This window comes from Leopardus geoffroyi, chromosome C2 (assembly GCF_018350155.1).
Source record: "Leopardus geoffroyi isolate Oge1 chromosome C2, O.geoffroyi_Oge1_pat1.0, whole genome shotgun sequence".
In the NCBI taxonomy this organism is placed as follows: Eukaryota; Metazoa; Chordata; class Mammalia; order Carnivora; family Felidae; genus Leopardus; species Leopardus geoffroyi.
Window position 1 is genome coordinate 55,837,227 of NC_059333.1, and position 17,404 is coordinate 55,854,630.

Genomic DNA, 17,404 nt, shown 5'->3' on the forward strand with positions numbered 1-17,404 from the left:
ATTAGGAACTTCAGATTACTGGTTGTGCACTGAGAGCGGGAGCTTGTTGCCAAGCGGCCCTAGATTGGACAGAGGGACTTACCTCACGCTGGTTGCAGCGAGGGTTGTCAGGATAGAAGGCAGGCACCGGGTCTTCCAGGGCGGCCAGGTAAAGAAGGCGCCTGCAACATAGCAATGTTCAAAAAGCACTAATCTCTTTTCCTCCATCGTGCCTCAAAGAAAACACAGCTAACAGCTGTGCACACCTGGGCTTCTCACTGTTTCCTCCCTAGTGTCAGATGTTTTACTGTGTTTCCATGTGAACTCACTTGTGAGGAGATCCCTGGATTCTCTCCAAAAGACAGGGGAGATCCACCCCCAGGCTTTGCTTTCACTATTATTTTTAAATTAGATTCAGGTATTGATAGAAATCCAAATACCAGAATGCAGAGGCTTGTGAGATTGGTCTTGTCACGTAACACAAAAATTCAAGAGCGTACTGGTTTCAGATCAAAACTCTAGAAGCCTCCATCACCACATTTCCTGTTTGTAACTGAACAAAGTACACACGAAAGATTTCAAGACACAGAAGAGAGAGAAAACTGAGGTACAGTTAAAGACAAGTTTTACTGGCACACTACTTCTAAAGCGACAGAGCAACATTACTGAGGAAAAAAAGCTTGTGGGAGCATTTTTAATCCATATATTTGCCTTATGGTTACATAAGGATTTCTCTGAGGAAAGAAGCATGCCAGGTAAGCGGTATTTTTAATTCTTTTGTTCTATTCCTATGCCTATAAATTCACTAAATAATTTCCATGTCCCCATCCAAAAAACACTTAACATTTGGGAAGTAAATCAGTTTACATGTTATTTTTAAAGTGTGAGATAGCCTTTAGTATAATTAGAAAATACTTTGAAATATTTTAGAGAATATAAGTTGATAATTTTCTCTTAAAAGAAAAAAATGGGAGGTTTTACAATATAAAGCTACTTGTAGCTTTCACTGGCGTTCACTGATAACTATGGCATTTAAAGTATCTGTTATTTTTAAAGAAACTTATTGATCATGCGTATTCCTCTTTAGTTTAGTTATAAAGCTGGTTAGTACTAACCACATTCTAATTCCTTTGAGTTTAGGTATTTTATTACCTTCCCAGACATTAATCCAATTGTCAATATCAGAGAGCTTGACCATTCTGCAAAGGCCAGTGAAAATTTGATTGCTTGCGGCATGGATTACAAGGGTTGAATCCCCATCGATTAGCTGGATGTCTGTTCCATGTTGATAGTTCATTCCTCTTTCATTGTTTTACATATTTTTTATTTCTTTAATAAAAATATTTTTGTTGTAAAAGAAACCACACATATAAAGTGGGAGAACTATGAAATATACATGAAAAAGAAAAAAATTTCCACAGCTCTCATCTTAAAAATTAGAAGATATTATGTTGTATTTCCTTCCTACTTTTATTTCTATACATTCTATATGGTTTGCTTTTCCTACATGAAATAACAATGAACATAAAATCATATGTCTAGATTTTTTGCTAACATTAGAACGTAACTACTTCCCTTTTTATGAAAACTTCTGCCTAATCATTTTAGATGAATGTAGACCATGACATTCATTGGGTTAATAACAGCTTCCTTAGTTGTTTTTTTATTGTTTGACATCTGTGTTGTATCCAGTTGTATTATATTTAAAATGACAGAAAGTTGAAAATCTCTATAGCTTTTTCTATATTAAAGGTTATTTTCTTGGAAATTCTAGAGTTGGAATTACTGAGCAAGAGGTTATGAACACTTTAAGTCTCATTATTACCAAAATACTTTTCTAAGACTGCTACCAAGTAACTTTCATCCTAGTGTGTGTCTCCTGAACAGTTTGGTATCATCTAAAAAAAAAAAAAACTTTACTGAAAAAGTGTAATATGCTAGCCTATTGATAATACTTACTTTGATTATAATAAGGCTGAACACTTTTACATGGGTTTTTAAACTATAATCATACAATTTGTGCATTGTCTGATTACATCTTTTGCTTAATTATTGTGCTTTATCATACTTTTAAGATCAATTTGTATGAGTCACTTATAGGGTAAAGATATTATATATAATCCGTGAATTTGCTTTCCAATATTTGGTTTGCCAAATTTTAAAAACAATTAATTGGATTAATCACACAGCTGATTAATCGCATGATACCTACGTAGGATACATACGATTTTCGCACCTGTCTTCACTTTTTTCCAGGTTCATAGATTAGCAAAGAACAAAATCAATTGTTGCAGTTTTGCTATGCCCTGGAAAAAACAGACATGGCAGTACTATTAACAGTGGCCATGAGCTGATGGTGTTGGGGAACTCAGGAAGTGTGGGAAGGCCAAAGGCAGTGAATATGGCATTCAACTATTTCCAGGATTACTTAATTCTAATTTTACGATAGATGTGATAAAATTTCTTTCATACCATTTCCAAGGTTAGATTTTCCCTTTAGAGGTAACATAGGAGTTACTCCATTGTCGGTTGAGAGCTTCTGCAATTCCACAGAAGAGATAAAAATACCAAATGTTTGCTGTTAAAGACTCAGATCTTAAAAGGAGAGGGGGAGAACAATGTGAAAGAAGAGAGTCAGATGATAATATGTTTTACATTTAGACAGGCGAGGTTAAAAAAGAAAATAAGTGTGAAAAAGTGAAAATTCTTGGTTAAGTAAAATGAGGTATGAAAAGAAAAAATGCAAATCTTTCCTTTTCTTCTACCTACATGCTTTGTATTCGCTGCATCAATCAATGGGCCAGTATCATAATTCCTACTGTGTTTCTGCATGCTCATAAAATCAGTATTAGCTGAATCAAATGGCAAAAACAATTCCTGTGGGCTACCCTTGGTTTAAAGAGTGTGCCATGATTTAGTTACACATTGCTGTTTTTCAAAAAAAGAATTTTCATTGTTTTTACTCGGTTTTCTTTTCCCTTGAGCCTCAATCTCCTTTTTTGAGGACAGTAAGCCTTTCCTTTAGAGACTAGGTAGGACTAATTTAGGAATCATCTTTTAAACTGAGATGTTCTTTAAATTAAAGATGGGTCAAAGACAATGTGTTTCATCATTGAATTGAGTTAATGTTTGCAGTGATTTTAAGGAAAGTCAATTCGGGAAAGATTGTCACTTACTAATCATAACTCTGAGAAATAAATGTGCACAAATTGCTAGTTAATAATAAATATCATTACCCTCAATCCAAGGGTTTGTAAAATTAAAAAACAAAATAATCATCATCATTGTCATTATCATCAGCATCATTACTGGTCACATTTCTAGGCATTTTAAATTTCATTTAATTTTCTCAGTATTCCCAAACTAGAAAGAAGAGATAAAAAATTAACAGGCTTTCTTAAAACATTAAAGTAACATAGTAGTTAAAATTTTGTTGGATGAAAATTCCCAACAACCAGGGCATCTTCCGAGGATATCACCAAGGTGCTTCTCCAACAGAAAACAGTAAGTACAGAAATAATATGAAGGAGTAAATATAGGAAAAGAAAGACTCATCAACAGCAGGGATTTTGGCAACACTTCAATCTTAATAGGATTTCTCAAGTTGACCAATCCTAATTAGAGTTTAATTATAAAAGTGCCAAGTAGCCCAGTATTGGAGGAATTACACGGTCTTAAAATCTGCCCCCACCTCACTCCACATGTATGCTCTCTAACAAATTCAGTAAGTGTTGCTGAAGAGCAACCATGATGTACTAGAAAGAGGGACCTTGATGTCACACAGGTGGGGATCGGACCTCCAACTTTACAATTGCTTTAGTGAGGTTCAGTGATATGTAAGAAGTCACACAGCTCGCTCCTAAGTGACTTCACTCATTCTTTCTCTGCACTTCAAAGCAGACATTCCAATGCCCTGTATTGCTGTCGTCCATCTCTCCATCATAGTCCTTCCTCAACATACACCACCCACTTTTCAAATAACCCTCTGGTCACAAAAGACACGTATTGAAGGTTGACAGATTTCAAATTTGGCATTAAAAACAATACTTTATTTACTCAAAAGCCTGGGAGTAGATTTGAGAATCCCTTCCGGTGCTTCTATCTATGACTCTAATGCCTTTTATTGATGGGGTGATTGTGATGTAAGTGGTGGGGGAGGGGGGTGGGATTTGTGGATACTGACAATGTGTCACAAAGAGTCATCAAGAATGCATCTAGTTCCACACCAAACTATCATCACGGTAAGAAAATTGCTGTATAAGTAGAATGCATGGGGATTGTTATATCAGAACTTTTTCTTTGAACTTTCTGGGGTGTCTAAAGTAGATATACACATTCGTGGGATGCAAAAAGGAGAAGGTCACTGCTCTGACAGAGTTTGCAAGCCAAGAAAGAGAAACCGTCATGAAAAGCCATATCTTATATACTATAAACGTATGCACTTGTCTCAGTTACAGACTCCCTGAAGGAGAAACAATTAAGGCATTATATGTATTGCTTTTCTGTTGTTAATTGTTTAAATAAAGGCTTCTGTAGGAGTCATATCTGTCAGCAGAAAGACAATACATTTGCTTTAGCTAGGCTTCCCTCCAGAGTACATGCAAGTGTGAGTTCTAAATACAGTGCCTGCCAAGTACTCTTGGCTTTAAGGGAGTCAGAGGTCTTATAATTAAAGCTACTACTATTAACCCTTGGCAGTTGAATGCTATATAGAAACTTAAATTATGGTTTTCCTAGCTGTCATTGCCTCACTAATAACTTCTTGAGGCCTTTGGCTTTTTAACAGTGTAATAGCTAAATTCAAATTGTGTGGGAGTTCTTTTTAAATTGATAAAAGCTTTTTAAATGAAGGTAACTATAATTATGGAATAATAATAGTAAAGATTGCATTTGTTGGGCAAGAATTTTTGAGCACTTTGTGAATCCAGCATTGTAAGAAGCATTATCTGTACTGAACAGATATCCACATGCATCTGGAGATATACTGAATATGGATAAAGGGAGGTATGAAAGTGCGTGTGCCTGTGTATTCGCATCTATACGGATCTGCCATTCAAGTTGAAAATCTCCACCATGTAGCTACTCAATACAGTCTCATCTGTGTATGTTTTTTGTTTTTCAAAATGGGGGCATTTGTTGACAATCAAAAAATTATGAAAGCTGGGGTGCCTGGCTGGCTCAGTCATTATAGCATGTGACTCTTGATCTCAGGGTTGTAAGTTTGAGCCCCACATTGGGTACAGAGATTACTTAAAATTAAAATATAAAAAAAACTATTAAAGCTATCAAGAATGTCATGAAATAACAAAGCTTCTAAATGAAAAGCTTCCTGTTTAAAACTCAGATCACATTACACAAGGAAAAAAATCTTGGAAAACAGAAGTCTAGATAGGGAATTGCAGACCCCCCAAATCAATAGGAAAACCAGAAACTATGCTAAGTATACCCTACCCTTCAGAATTTGGCCTGTGTTTTGGCCTTACTGTTCCTGACACATTTTATGAAAATTACCAGGACTTTCCTTAAACCCTTTATGTAAAATGTAGGCACATGATATTGATTTGGTTGTTTCTTTGTAGTTGAGAACAAATTATCTTCTTGTCCCAATTAATGGACTGATAGAACTTTTTCAGTGCTCCTTTTAATTACAAAGAATAAAAGGAAACTTCTAATTGAAATACAATTTTGTGCAAATGATAGGATATTTTATAGCTAGAATCAGTGTAATTATAAAAATAAGATTAAGGGTTTTGCCTTGAAGTATACCTTTTTACACTGTGCTCTACTTTATTTACCCAAACTATAACCATTTATTGAATCTATACTAAATACTAGACGCTATGAGAACTAGAAAGAAAAAAAACACTAAATAGAAGGTAAATTGTTAGTTCTCTCAAGGATAAGTTCTAGAGATCTATTATTCTTTTTATTTATTTATTTGCTTTCTCGCCTCTCCCCTAGAAAGAGAGGTAATAGATGTATATAGCACAGTATAAAGGGTAACCAAGTAGATCAAGACAAAGGAAAACAAGGAGCAAGGGATACGATTAAGTCACAAAAAATAAGTATATCATATTATCCAAGAGATTTTCTCAAGATAGACTGTGTATCAAATGATACATATAGATAGATGGCCAATAGCAATTTTCACATGAACTAGAAGAGCAAAAATGTGACAGTCCTTGAGGAGATCCTCAGCTTCTTCTACCTGAGATACTGAATGACATATTAAATAACATCTTCTAGTCCATAAAATTCTTATAATTAATTAATTCAGTAGCAAGTTTTATACAGCTGGTTCTTTTTCTTAAAACAAGATTTATTTTGCCCTGATAACGTAGACAGAAAATGTACAAAATGTAAGAGAACAAACGGAGTGACAGTGTTTAAATTTTTATTTTCTGACTATAACCTGAAGTGCAGTATTCTGTTGCCATTTTAGGGCAGATTGTCAGCTGAGAGGGAAACCACTTTGATATTCTCTTAAAACATTTTGGGAACATAACTGGGACATGTTCCCAGAATAGAAAGCCATCAAAGCCCATTCTGCTTTCATTCAGAGGTAGATCCAGGGATAACCTATAGGCAGGGTCAAAATTTCCTTCCAAAATCAGTTTTGCATCCTTTCAGCATGTGCATGAGTGAATGATCAAGGTTCCAAAGTGTATGTCATAGGATTTGATGCAATAATTCTAGACTGGACTATTTCTTCTTCTTCTTCTTTTTTTAATTACAAATTTTCTAAAGTAAATGCTCTTTAAAGTTTTTACTTAAATTCAAGTTAGTTAACATACACTGTAATATTAGTTTCAGGTATAGAATTTAGTGAGTCATCACTTACATACAACACCCAGTGCTCATCACAAGTGCTCTGCTTTATACTCATCACCCATTTTGCCCATCCCCCCACCCATCTCCCCTCCAGCAACCCCCAGTTTGTTCTCTGTAGTTAAGAGTCTTTTATGGCTTGCCTCCCTCTTCCCCCCGCCCCATCTTCATCTGTTTATTTCTTAAATTTCACATATACATGAAACAATATGGTATTTGTCTTTCTCTGACTTATTTCGCTTAGCTTAATACTTTCTAGCTACATCCACATCGCTGCAAATGGCAAGATTTCATTCTTTTTTTGATGGCTGAGTACACACACACACACACACACACCAAATCTTCTTTATATCCATTCATCACTTGATGGACATTTGGGCTCTTTCCATAATTTGGCTATTGATGCTGCTATAAACATTGGGGTGCATGTGTCCCTTCCAATTAGTATTTTTGTGTCCTTTGGGTAAATACCTCTAAATACCTAGTAGTGCAATTGCTGGGTCATAGGGTAGTTCTATTTTTAACTTTTTGAGGAACTTCCACACTGTTTTCCAGAGTGGCTGCACCAGTTTGCATTCCTACCAACAGTGTAAGAGGGATCCCCTGTCTCTGTATCCTTACCAACATCTGTTGTTTCCTGTGTTGTTCATTTTAGCCACTCTGACAGGTGTGAGGTGGTATCTCATTATGGTTTTGATTTGTATTTCCCTGATGATGAGTGATGTTGAGCATCTTTTCAGTGTCTGCTGGCCATCTGTATTTCTTTTCTGGAAAAATTAGACTGGATGATTTCTTTTTTTTTTTTTAAGTTTATTTATTTATTTTGAGAGAGAGAGCACACACATATGAGCAGGGGAGGAACAGAAAGAGAGGGAGAGAGAGAATCCCAAGTAGGCTCCATGCTGTCAGCACAGAGCTCGATGCATGGCTTGATCTCAAACTGTGAGATCATGACCTGAGCTGAAATCAAGAGTCAGCCACTTACCCAACTCAGCCACTCAGGATCCCCTGGACTATTTCTAACACAAGACTACAAGTCACCCAATTTAGCCAAAGGTAAATTGTTAATACATCTATCAAATGCTTCATTTAAAACAATGCAACTTTCAGGTCAACTCTAAAATAAACTAGCTGTGATATGTGTTCTTAGGTAAACTGTGCTATATTGTGGCATATAACTAGTAGGCTGAAAAAAATAATAACAAATATTTGCCTAAAACAATAATTATAAATAGTTATACTTTGCCCATTCTTTTGCTAACAATAACCAGACAAAACAACTATTTCATGAGGCCATTCTTGATTTGTGAAGGTAGAACCATGTTTTCAGCATATAAGAAAACCCTTATTTTTCTCTTCTCATAGTAGGACAGTGTGCATTTTTAATAAGTAAAAGTAAAGATATTGATGGGTCTTCAAGGCAAAAGTTGAGGAATGAAGGCATATCCCACTTCATGCTTCTGAAAGTTATTGTGTGTTCTGTGAGGAGATTATTTCTATTCACCCTGACTCTTAAGTCATTAACATCCCAGTTTTATGCAGGCATATATTTCGTAGGGTTGTCTCTGGCTCATACAGCTTACCTCAACTAGTGGTATTGTTTCAATTCCTTTCCCAGAGAATTCACTGACACTAACCAAACTCCCCAAAGACTGATTTTTAAACAAGAAAATAAAATTTTATGTTCATAGTGGTGGACACCCCATAAATTTAATTAGATACCTAGCTGTTAGCACCAACTTCCTTGTATCAAGTTTCTTAGAAAAAATATAATAATCTGTAGGTTTTTTGATAAATGTAGGTTCAGGGCAGAGAGAATTAGGATGTTGTTCATAAGTACTTTCACCAAGATTACAGCGGCCTAATGTGTTACTCTTCTTTTCACAAGGATCTATCTCATAGCTGCTGGGAGGTAGGTCTTTTCTCAACAGCACTAGAGACAAATGTACTATGATCTTCAACTTGTCTTCCTAGATTGTGAGTGTGCCTAGACCTCATATTTGATCAGAACTTTTCTGTTGGCCCTAGTCATTACATTGTCTGTCTTTATTCCACTTGTCTTTTATTTAGTCGACACATATTTAGTGAGAACCTACTTTGTGCTGAATAGGTTACAGAAATAATAACAGGAGTCTCACTAGTAGTGAGATGAGAATAAGAATAACGATAGTTTCCAGTTACGAATTGACTAAGTCATGGGAATAAAAGGTACAACATAGATAATACAGTCAATGGTATTGTAATAGTGTGGTGTGGGGACAGATGGTAGATACACTTGTGGTGACCGTATAATGTATAGAAACGTACATCTGAAACTAATGTAACCTTGTGTGTCAACTACACTAAAAATTTTTGAAAACGATACAATAGCTAACATTTATGGAGCATCTTACTGGCGAGGAACACTCTTCTACAAATCTCCTTACGTGTCTTAACTCACTTAATCTTCACAAAAATAGGTAAAATGAGGAAATTGAGGCATGAAGACCAAGATGAATATGGCGTTCTTTCTGTCCTTTGGGAAGTTCACAGTCAAGTAGGAAGAGATTTTTACACATAGATGATTATCTCAATATTTGTTGAAACGTAGGGGGGTGTAAAAGATGTCACTTGGTCGGGGGACAGGCAGCATAGAGCAAATGCTTCAAAGAAAAGGTAGTCTTGAAGGATGACTATGAATCTGTCAAACAGCTGAGGAGAAAGGCATTTCAGGCAAAGGAGCAAATATACAGAGACATAAGGACATGAAATGGTAAGTATGGTATCTATTGAGAATCATAAGTGCTTCAGAATGATTGGAGCAGGGCATATTATTGGGAAAGTATAGCAGATAAGTCCTAAAATTAGAAAACCTAAAGCAACATTTTGTGGAAACAGTTCATGGTGAGGAAAGAAAAGTGTGATGTTCTCTATGCTTAGGGCAGAGATAAGAGCAGGCACCTTCTCATGAAGTACCCATGTCACAGGCTCCAGAGAAAAGACAAAGGGACAACTTCCTCCACAAACCACGAAGGAGGAGACTACATGAGACAGTGTGTGGGAAGATAGTAGCTATCAGGATGGGGGTTGCTGTAGTGTGGCTGAACCAAAAGAGCCATAAACATAAAGTCAGGGCCAATTAACTAATAGGATCAGAGGCCAGACCAGCCTGAGAAGGGTCTTCTTAATACAGTGTTTAAAAATTTTTTTTAATTTTTTTAATGTTTATTTCTTTTTGAGAGAGAGAGAGAGAGAGAGAGAGAGAGAGCCCTGCAGAGGAGGGGCAGAGAGAGAAGGAGACAGAGAATCAGAAGCAGGCTCCAGGCTCTGAGCTGTCAGCACAGAGCCCGATGCGGGGCTTGAACCGACGAATCGTGAAATCATGACCTGAGGCCCAAGTCTGCTGGTTAACTGAATGAGCCATGCAGATGCCCCTTAAAAATTTTGTTTTAATGTTTATTTTTGAGAGAGAGAGACACAGAGCAAAAGCAGGGGAGGGGCAAAGAGAGAGGGAGACATAGAATCCAAAGCAGGCTCCAGGCTCTGAGCTGCCAGCGCGGAGTCCGACAGGGGGCTCAAACCCACCACCAGCAAGATCATGACCTGAGCCCAGCTCAGATGCTTAACTGATTGAGCCACCCAGGCACCCCTTAATATTGTGTTTTAAAACCTGGGCCATCAACGGGGCATCTGGGTGGCTCAGTTGGTTGAATGTCTGACTTCAGCTCAGGTCGTGATCTCAGGGTTCATGAGTTTGGGCCCCTTCTTTGGGCTCTGTGCTGACAGCTCAGAGCCTGGAGCCTGCTTCAGATTCGGTGTCTCCTTCTCTCTGCTCCTCTCCCACTCACACTCTGTCTCTCTTTCAAAAAATAAGTAATAAAGTAAACATTAAAAAAATTAAAACCTGGGCCATCAAGATATCAAAATCCTTTCAAATGTGTATATCTTTTGACCTCACAAATCAAGAATTTTTACCTGAGGGGTGCCTGGGTGGCTCAGTTGGTTAAGTGTCTGACTCTTAGTTTTGACTCAGGTCATGATCTCATGGTTTGAGAGTTTGAGCCCCACACTGGGCTCCATGCTGACAGCATGGAGCCTGCTTGACATTCTCTCTCTCCTTCTCTATCTGACCCTCCCCCGCTCACCCTCTCTGTCTCTCAAAAATAAACTTTATTTATTTTTTTTTTCAACGTTTATTTATTTTTGGGACAGAGAGAGACAGAGCATGAACGGTGGAGGGGCAGAGAGAGAGGGAGACACAGAATCGGAAACAGGCTCCAGGCTCTGAGCCATCAGCCCAGAGCCCGACACGGGGCTCGAACTCACAGACCGCGAGATCGTGACCTGGCTGAAGTCGGACGCTTAACCGACTGCGCCACCCAGGCACCCTAAAAATAAACTTTAAAAAAAGAATTTTTACCTGAAATAAAAAATTAAGGTTGTATATATAGTTTTAGCTACAGATATTCATCACAACACTGCTTATATAACTAAAAATCACAAGCAACTTACATGTCTAATGATAAGGGATTGTTTAAATAAATTATAGAAAATTCATTCAGTGGAATATAAGGCCACTAAAAGAAATGAAAGCATATTTTATTTATAGGAAAAGAAGCACACTATAAATTGTTGGGGTGAAAGGAGATAACAGTATATTCAGTATAATTGAATCTTATGTCTCTGTCCATAATCATTTCTATACAGAGAAAAATAATTTGAAGTATATGAACCAAGGTATTCACAGTGATTGTCTCTTGATAATAGGATTATGGTTGATTCTTAGCTTTCTTTTTTTTTTTTTTTTTTAATTTTTTTTTTTTAACCTTTATTTATTTTTGAGACAGAGAGAGACAGAGCATGAACAGGGGAGGGTCAGAGAGAGAGGGAGACACAGAATCTGAAACAGGCTCCAGGCTCTGAGCCACCAGCACAGAGCCCGACGCGGGGCTTGAACTCACGAACTGCGAGATCATGACCTGAGCCGAAGTCGGACGCTTAACCGACTGAGCCACCCAGGCGCCCCTTAGCTTTCTTTTTTTGCTTGTCTAAGTTCACTAATAGTTTTTAACATTGAACATGGATGATATATATAAGTCTGGCCTCTGGGTAGCAACTAAAGTTCATTTGTTTGTCACCAAATACAGTGACTGTAAAGGGTGAGTGATTAGAATGTACTAGACTGAATAACCTGAAATGATAATTGTGAGCTATCTTGATAGAAAACATAGTGTGTGCCCTCAAATTACCTTAAAATGTGAAAGAATCTAGAACTAGGACTTTTTCTTTACTAGAAGAAAAGAAGTCTTTAATAACAGAATTCATGTATATAACCATTAATTTGATAACAAAGCAGAAATTAAAACCTCTGTGTGGTGATATAGCAAAGAAGGAAACTGAGACCCATCTGGGAACTAAGACGGCTTATTGGCCTCATTCTTCACAATTCTGGTTACATTAACCACCTGAAAAGGACTATTATCAATGGGAGGTAGAGAACAATCTTTCTTTGAAAGCATGCCTTAAAAACTCCCTTTAACCCAGCAATTGTATTCCCAGGAGCCTCTTTCTACAGATAAGCTCACATATGTGTTAAATGCCTGTCCAATGAAGTTTGTTGCATTATTGCTTGTAAGAGAAAAACGTTTTAAAAAATCAGAATATCCATCTTAGAAAAATGGGTAGATGAATTATATTAAAACAGCACTGTGTTATTCCATGCCGCCACTACAGATAACATAATAACATGGTAAAATCCTCCAGACGCACTGGTTAAGTTTTTTTAAAAGGCTAATTAGTATATTAGTGACCCATTTATGCTCTAGTGGAGAACCTTCTATGTTATTCTATATTTTGCTATTGCTAGAATTTTTAAAATTTAGACTTAGTATGAACTTGTGTTTTTTTCATAAACAGTTAAAAATAAAAACCAAATAAACAATTCTAGGAATGTAGGCAGTATCGTGCGATACCTAGAATTAGTAGTATATTTTAAATAGTTAATGATTACTGTGTTGTAGAATTCTCATAAATATTTATGGGATTATATTCATAATGAATAAATAAGGCCTTTCCAAACCTTAGTGTTTCTAACCAAATTAATTTGTAGGTTTATTGGAGGATAAAAGACTATTCAAGTCTTCTCAATTTTCTAAGACTCTATGAAACATAAAAATTCCCTTAAAGAAAATAAACCACCCATTTCACCACCACCATCAGTTAACTTTTCCCATTTACTAATTAATTATTTTAAAATGTTTGTAAATTATGTACATTATATATGATACTGCAGAGCAGAAGACAGAAATGGTCCTATTCTCTGTGGAGTTTATGGTATTCTGGACATTTAAATAACATGGTGCAAAATTAGAGAGGAGGTAGCAGACATTAGTGAATAGATTTGCTGGTGTTTAAAGAGCCACAGACTAGTTCAAACAAAAGCAAAGTCTATATAAATAAACAATATGCAAATCATATGCATATATGTATATGTACATCTATATCATAAATGCATATATATTTTATATATTTAATTATATATATGCCTATGTTCATTTAAAACTAAATATGAAAGAAAGAAAGAAAGAAAGAAAGAAAGAAAGAAAGAAAGAAAGAAAAAAAAAGAAAGAAAAAGGAAAGGAAAGAAAAAGAAAAGAAAGCAAGGAAGAAAGAAAATGAAAGATCTATTCAAAAACACAGGACCACTGAGAGCAGTTCAACAACCACTACAATGCCAACAAGTACTCAAAGAAAACAATTATAATTCCATTTGTTTTTTTGTTTTTGTTTTTTTTTTTCAACGTTTATTTATTTTTGTGACAGAGAGAGAGACAGAGCATGAACGGGGGAGGGGCAGAGAGAGAGGGAGACACAGAATCAGAAACAGGCTCCAGGCTCTGAGCCATCAGCCCAGAGCCCGACGCGGGGCTCGAACTCACGGACCGCAAGATCGTGACCTGGCTGAAGTCGGACGCTTAACCGACTGCGCCACCCAGGCGCCCCAATTATAATTCCATTTGGATTGAACCTGGATGTTCTTGATTTTGAACCAAAGTTTTTATAATCAGTCACCAGTTGTCAAATTTTAGCAGCAACACTAAAAATGTCTTTCATCAACACTAAGAATGTGGGAAACTTGCTTCCTTTTGTTCATGCTGAATGCAGGGACTTACCACCAATACCTATTTGAAATCTATAAGAAACCTTTGTCTTTCAATGGTAATTAATTTCTTGGCAGAGGATTTGTTCTTCATTATGAATAAATACTATGGTTTCAATTGTGGGAATACCCAATTCAAAACAAATTGGTAAGCAGCTAATATATTATAGGTGTGTTTGTTTGTTTGTTTTCCAGAAAACCCTGGATGCCACTATTATGTCTGGGTAATTCTAGCCTTTTTGGGATTAGCTCTGATTGTATCACTGATCTTCAATATTTCCCACTATGTGGAAAAGCAGCGACAAGGTAAGACATTTTGAGAAATAGCCACACATCTACTCCTGCATGAATGGAGACTGAGTCACTGGAAAATCTACAGAAGAAGACAATTTTATGAAATGAGATGCAATAGGATATTTTTATCTGTAGAAAATCTATTTGATACTTTTTTTTCCACTCTAAAGTTTTCTTTTTACTTTAAAAATACAATCATATTAGAATATGAACAGACTCCCAATCTTCGCTTTATCTCTGCCCTGAGATATAGAGTAAGAAAGAATTGTCCTGGTAAAATGTAGTTTTTCTTCTCCAATTCAACAGTAGTTGAGAAATTGTAATTTATTCTGTAGCAGCCATAAAGATTCTCACTGATACGTGATGGGAAGAGTGAAGACTAAATTTTCAAGCTTCTACTCATGCCTACTCAAACCCCTCAGCATCAAGTCAGAGCCTCTAATGTGCAGTAGGACTGTATTGGGATCAGGAGAGAACAAAAAAGCAACAGGCTGACCCACAGGCATTATCTAACACTCCCAGGGTCAGCTTTTCCTTTCAACAGCTGGTCAGCAGTTTTAACCATGTGGTTTTCATCCTCATGGGCATGACTGAAATAGCGTAGTGTGCAGCAATTGGCACAATCTTTGCACACTACTGGCATTCAACACAAGCGTGTCGGGTGGATGGATGGATGGATGGATGGATGGTTATGCAAGTTCACCTATTTCTGGGAAAGGTCTTAATATGCTAGAGCCAAAATTCTGTTGGGGGCAGGACATTTCTGTGGTAATAATGAATAGAAAACAAAACGTCAATGCTTTTTAACAGATGAAAATAAATAAAATGAAGTTAATAAAATTACATTAGAAACATGTGACCCAGAAAAACTTCAGGGCGCTAATTTAGAACAACAGTCAGATCCTGGGGAGAGGCCTTGATCCTTTTATGAGCGTCTTCAGTGTTGCTAACACAAATATAAAATATAAAGAAGAAGACATTATTGTCACGCCTCTCAAAAAAGATAAGAAGCACTAGAAAGTGAAGTGGCATAGTTGAGGTCACACATCTACTCAATAGCAAAGCCAAGGATAAGGGCCCAGTCTGTCTAATTCTCTGTCCAAATTGGTTTCCACGAGCACATTCTGTTTTTACACTGTTGATCAAATGTCCTTGGCCAGAAAGCCAACACTCTTTTAGGATCTCTATTTATCATTTCTATGCCTGAAACTCCAGGCAGACAATGCTTTTTCATTAGCAATGATTTCAGCAATTAATTTTTTTATCAAATATTTTTTCAAATACCTTTTATAAGTCAGATACATCAATGACCCACCATCCAACATCTTCGAAAAAAGTTTTCTTCATAAAAAAATGAGCTAACATTAGAATTCTTCTTTTTATAATAGCTTAACATGACTATACTTTAATTTCTTCACTAAAATGTTTTACGAATGCAGATAATATTGTCATTTGAGTTAGAAAAAGGTGAACGTAGAGCCATAGAGGTGAAATGTTTGCAGGTGGAAGCCAGGGCAAGAATAACCATCATGAACTGGTATTTTACTCTTCCACTGATTCCAGTGACAATCATCCAGAGATCTGTGTGGGACCAGGGAACAAGTGGGCTTTTTAGTTCTCAGTTTTGATGGTTTGTCCATTGGAATTTATTTATCCATGTTCATACCATTTGCCATCATATGAACTCCTTTTGAGAGTTGTTTTCTTATAATGGTTAGTTGACCACTGCTAAAAGACTGTAGACTAATTTTTTAGAAAGAAAAGAAAAGAAAAGAAAAGAAAAGAAAAGAAAAGAAAAGAAAAGAAAAGAAAAGAAAAAAGAAAAGAAAAGAAAAGAAAAGGACTTTTTCCTTAAAAAAAAAAACAGACTTTTTTTTTTTTTCTTTTCAATTGTACAAACCTTACTGCCTCAGGCATGCCATAAATTACTTTGTCTAAAAGCAGTATGGTAGGAAATAACAGTTTTTTAAAAGCAGGAAATAGTAAATTACACTTATTGTTGTATTTTTAAAATCAATTTCAGTTCTCTCAATTTGTTTTTAGCATCATGGCTTTTGAAGTCAATCTGTCATGAATTAGAACCCTGCTTTCAATATTTACCTGGGAGATCTCTTATACAAGAAGCATAACTTCTCATAGTCTCAGTTCCCTTGTCTACAAAATGTGGAGAATATAATCTATACCATAGGGCTCTTGCCAGAATTATACAGATACCTCGGCACAGTGCTGGGGGCTGAGGAGGTCATTCCTGCATGGCGTATAGCCCACATCACCACTCTTGGTTGCCCTGGTGCTTCCTTCCCTCCTTCCACAAATATTTGTTAAAGGCTTGCTATGACTATGTATTATCCCATTTAACTTTAGTGTTGGTTATTTCAGGGAATGGCTTCTCACCACTCCCACCAAATCTATATTCTCTAGGTCCTCTCCAGCTCCTGTGTCACTTCCTGCCCCACCTCTATATTATCTAACACGTCTATGCAATAACCTCTATTGCTGTGTTCTTTTAAGTCACATACAGGCTCATTTTAGAGAGTTTTCCACAGGCTCTCACGGAATCAGTTCTAACCATTAGCCTACTGCAAATTACTTTATTTGAGCAAAACCTGCCCTTTGTAGGTAAGCACACAACCCTGGGTCATGCATTTTATTAGCGTACAAACCTCAAATTAGCTTTGCACAGTGCTCACTGATGCCAAAATGCCTTTCATTCTCATCCCACCTCCCTTTTTCTGTTTGCAGCCCTCTCCCGAACATCTCCGCTTCTCCTGCCGGTTTCCCCCAAGCATCAGTAGTAACTGCCACCCTTGCTAGTCCACATGAGCAAATAGTAGCGCTTTCTCGGGACGCCTGGGTGGCGCAGTCGGTTAAGCGTCCGACTTCAGCCAGGTCACGATCTCGCGGTCCGTGAGTTCGGGGCTCTGGGCTGATGGCTCAGAGCCTGGAGCCTGTTTCTGATTCTGTGTCTCCCTCTCTCTCTGCCCCTCCCCCGTTTATGCTCTGTCTCTCTCTGTCCCAAAAAAATAAATAAATGTTGAAAAAAAAAATTTAAAAAAAAAAATAGCGCTTTCTCACACAGGGGTTCCAGTGGGCTCTGGGATTAGTTCTGCCAACTGACTTCCTCCCAGTCCTGCTAAAGACTCCTCCGGCTTTGTTTCTCCTAGC

General features: G+C 37.0%; 1 protein-coding gene across 2 annotated transcripts in view; it reads left to right on the forward strand.

Moving 5' to 3' along the window:
• Positions 1-415: 415 nt before the first annotated feature.
• LOC123610839 (T-cell receptor-associated transmembrane adapter 1) overlaps positions 416-17,404 on the forward strand; it is a 40,978-nt gene continuing 23,989 nt past the window's right edge. Inside the window, exons 1-2 of one of the 2 annotated variants that reach the window (XM_045501937.1) lie at positions 422-734; positions 14,141-14,251. In XM_045501937.1, the coding sequence (XP_045357893.1) occupies positions 728-734; positions 14,141-14,251 (118 nt within the window). In that variant the 5' untranslated portion in view covers positions 422-727. Of the gene's footprint in view, positions 735-14,140; positions 14,252-17,404 lie in introns of both variants that reach the window. The other variant, XM_045501938.1, reaches the window with a different exon arrangement.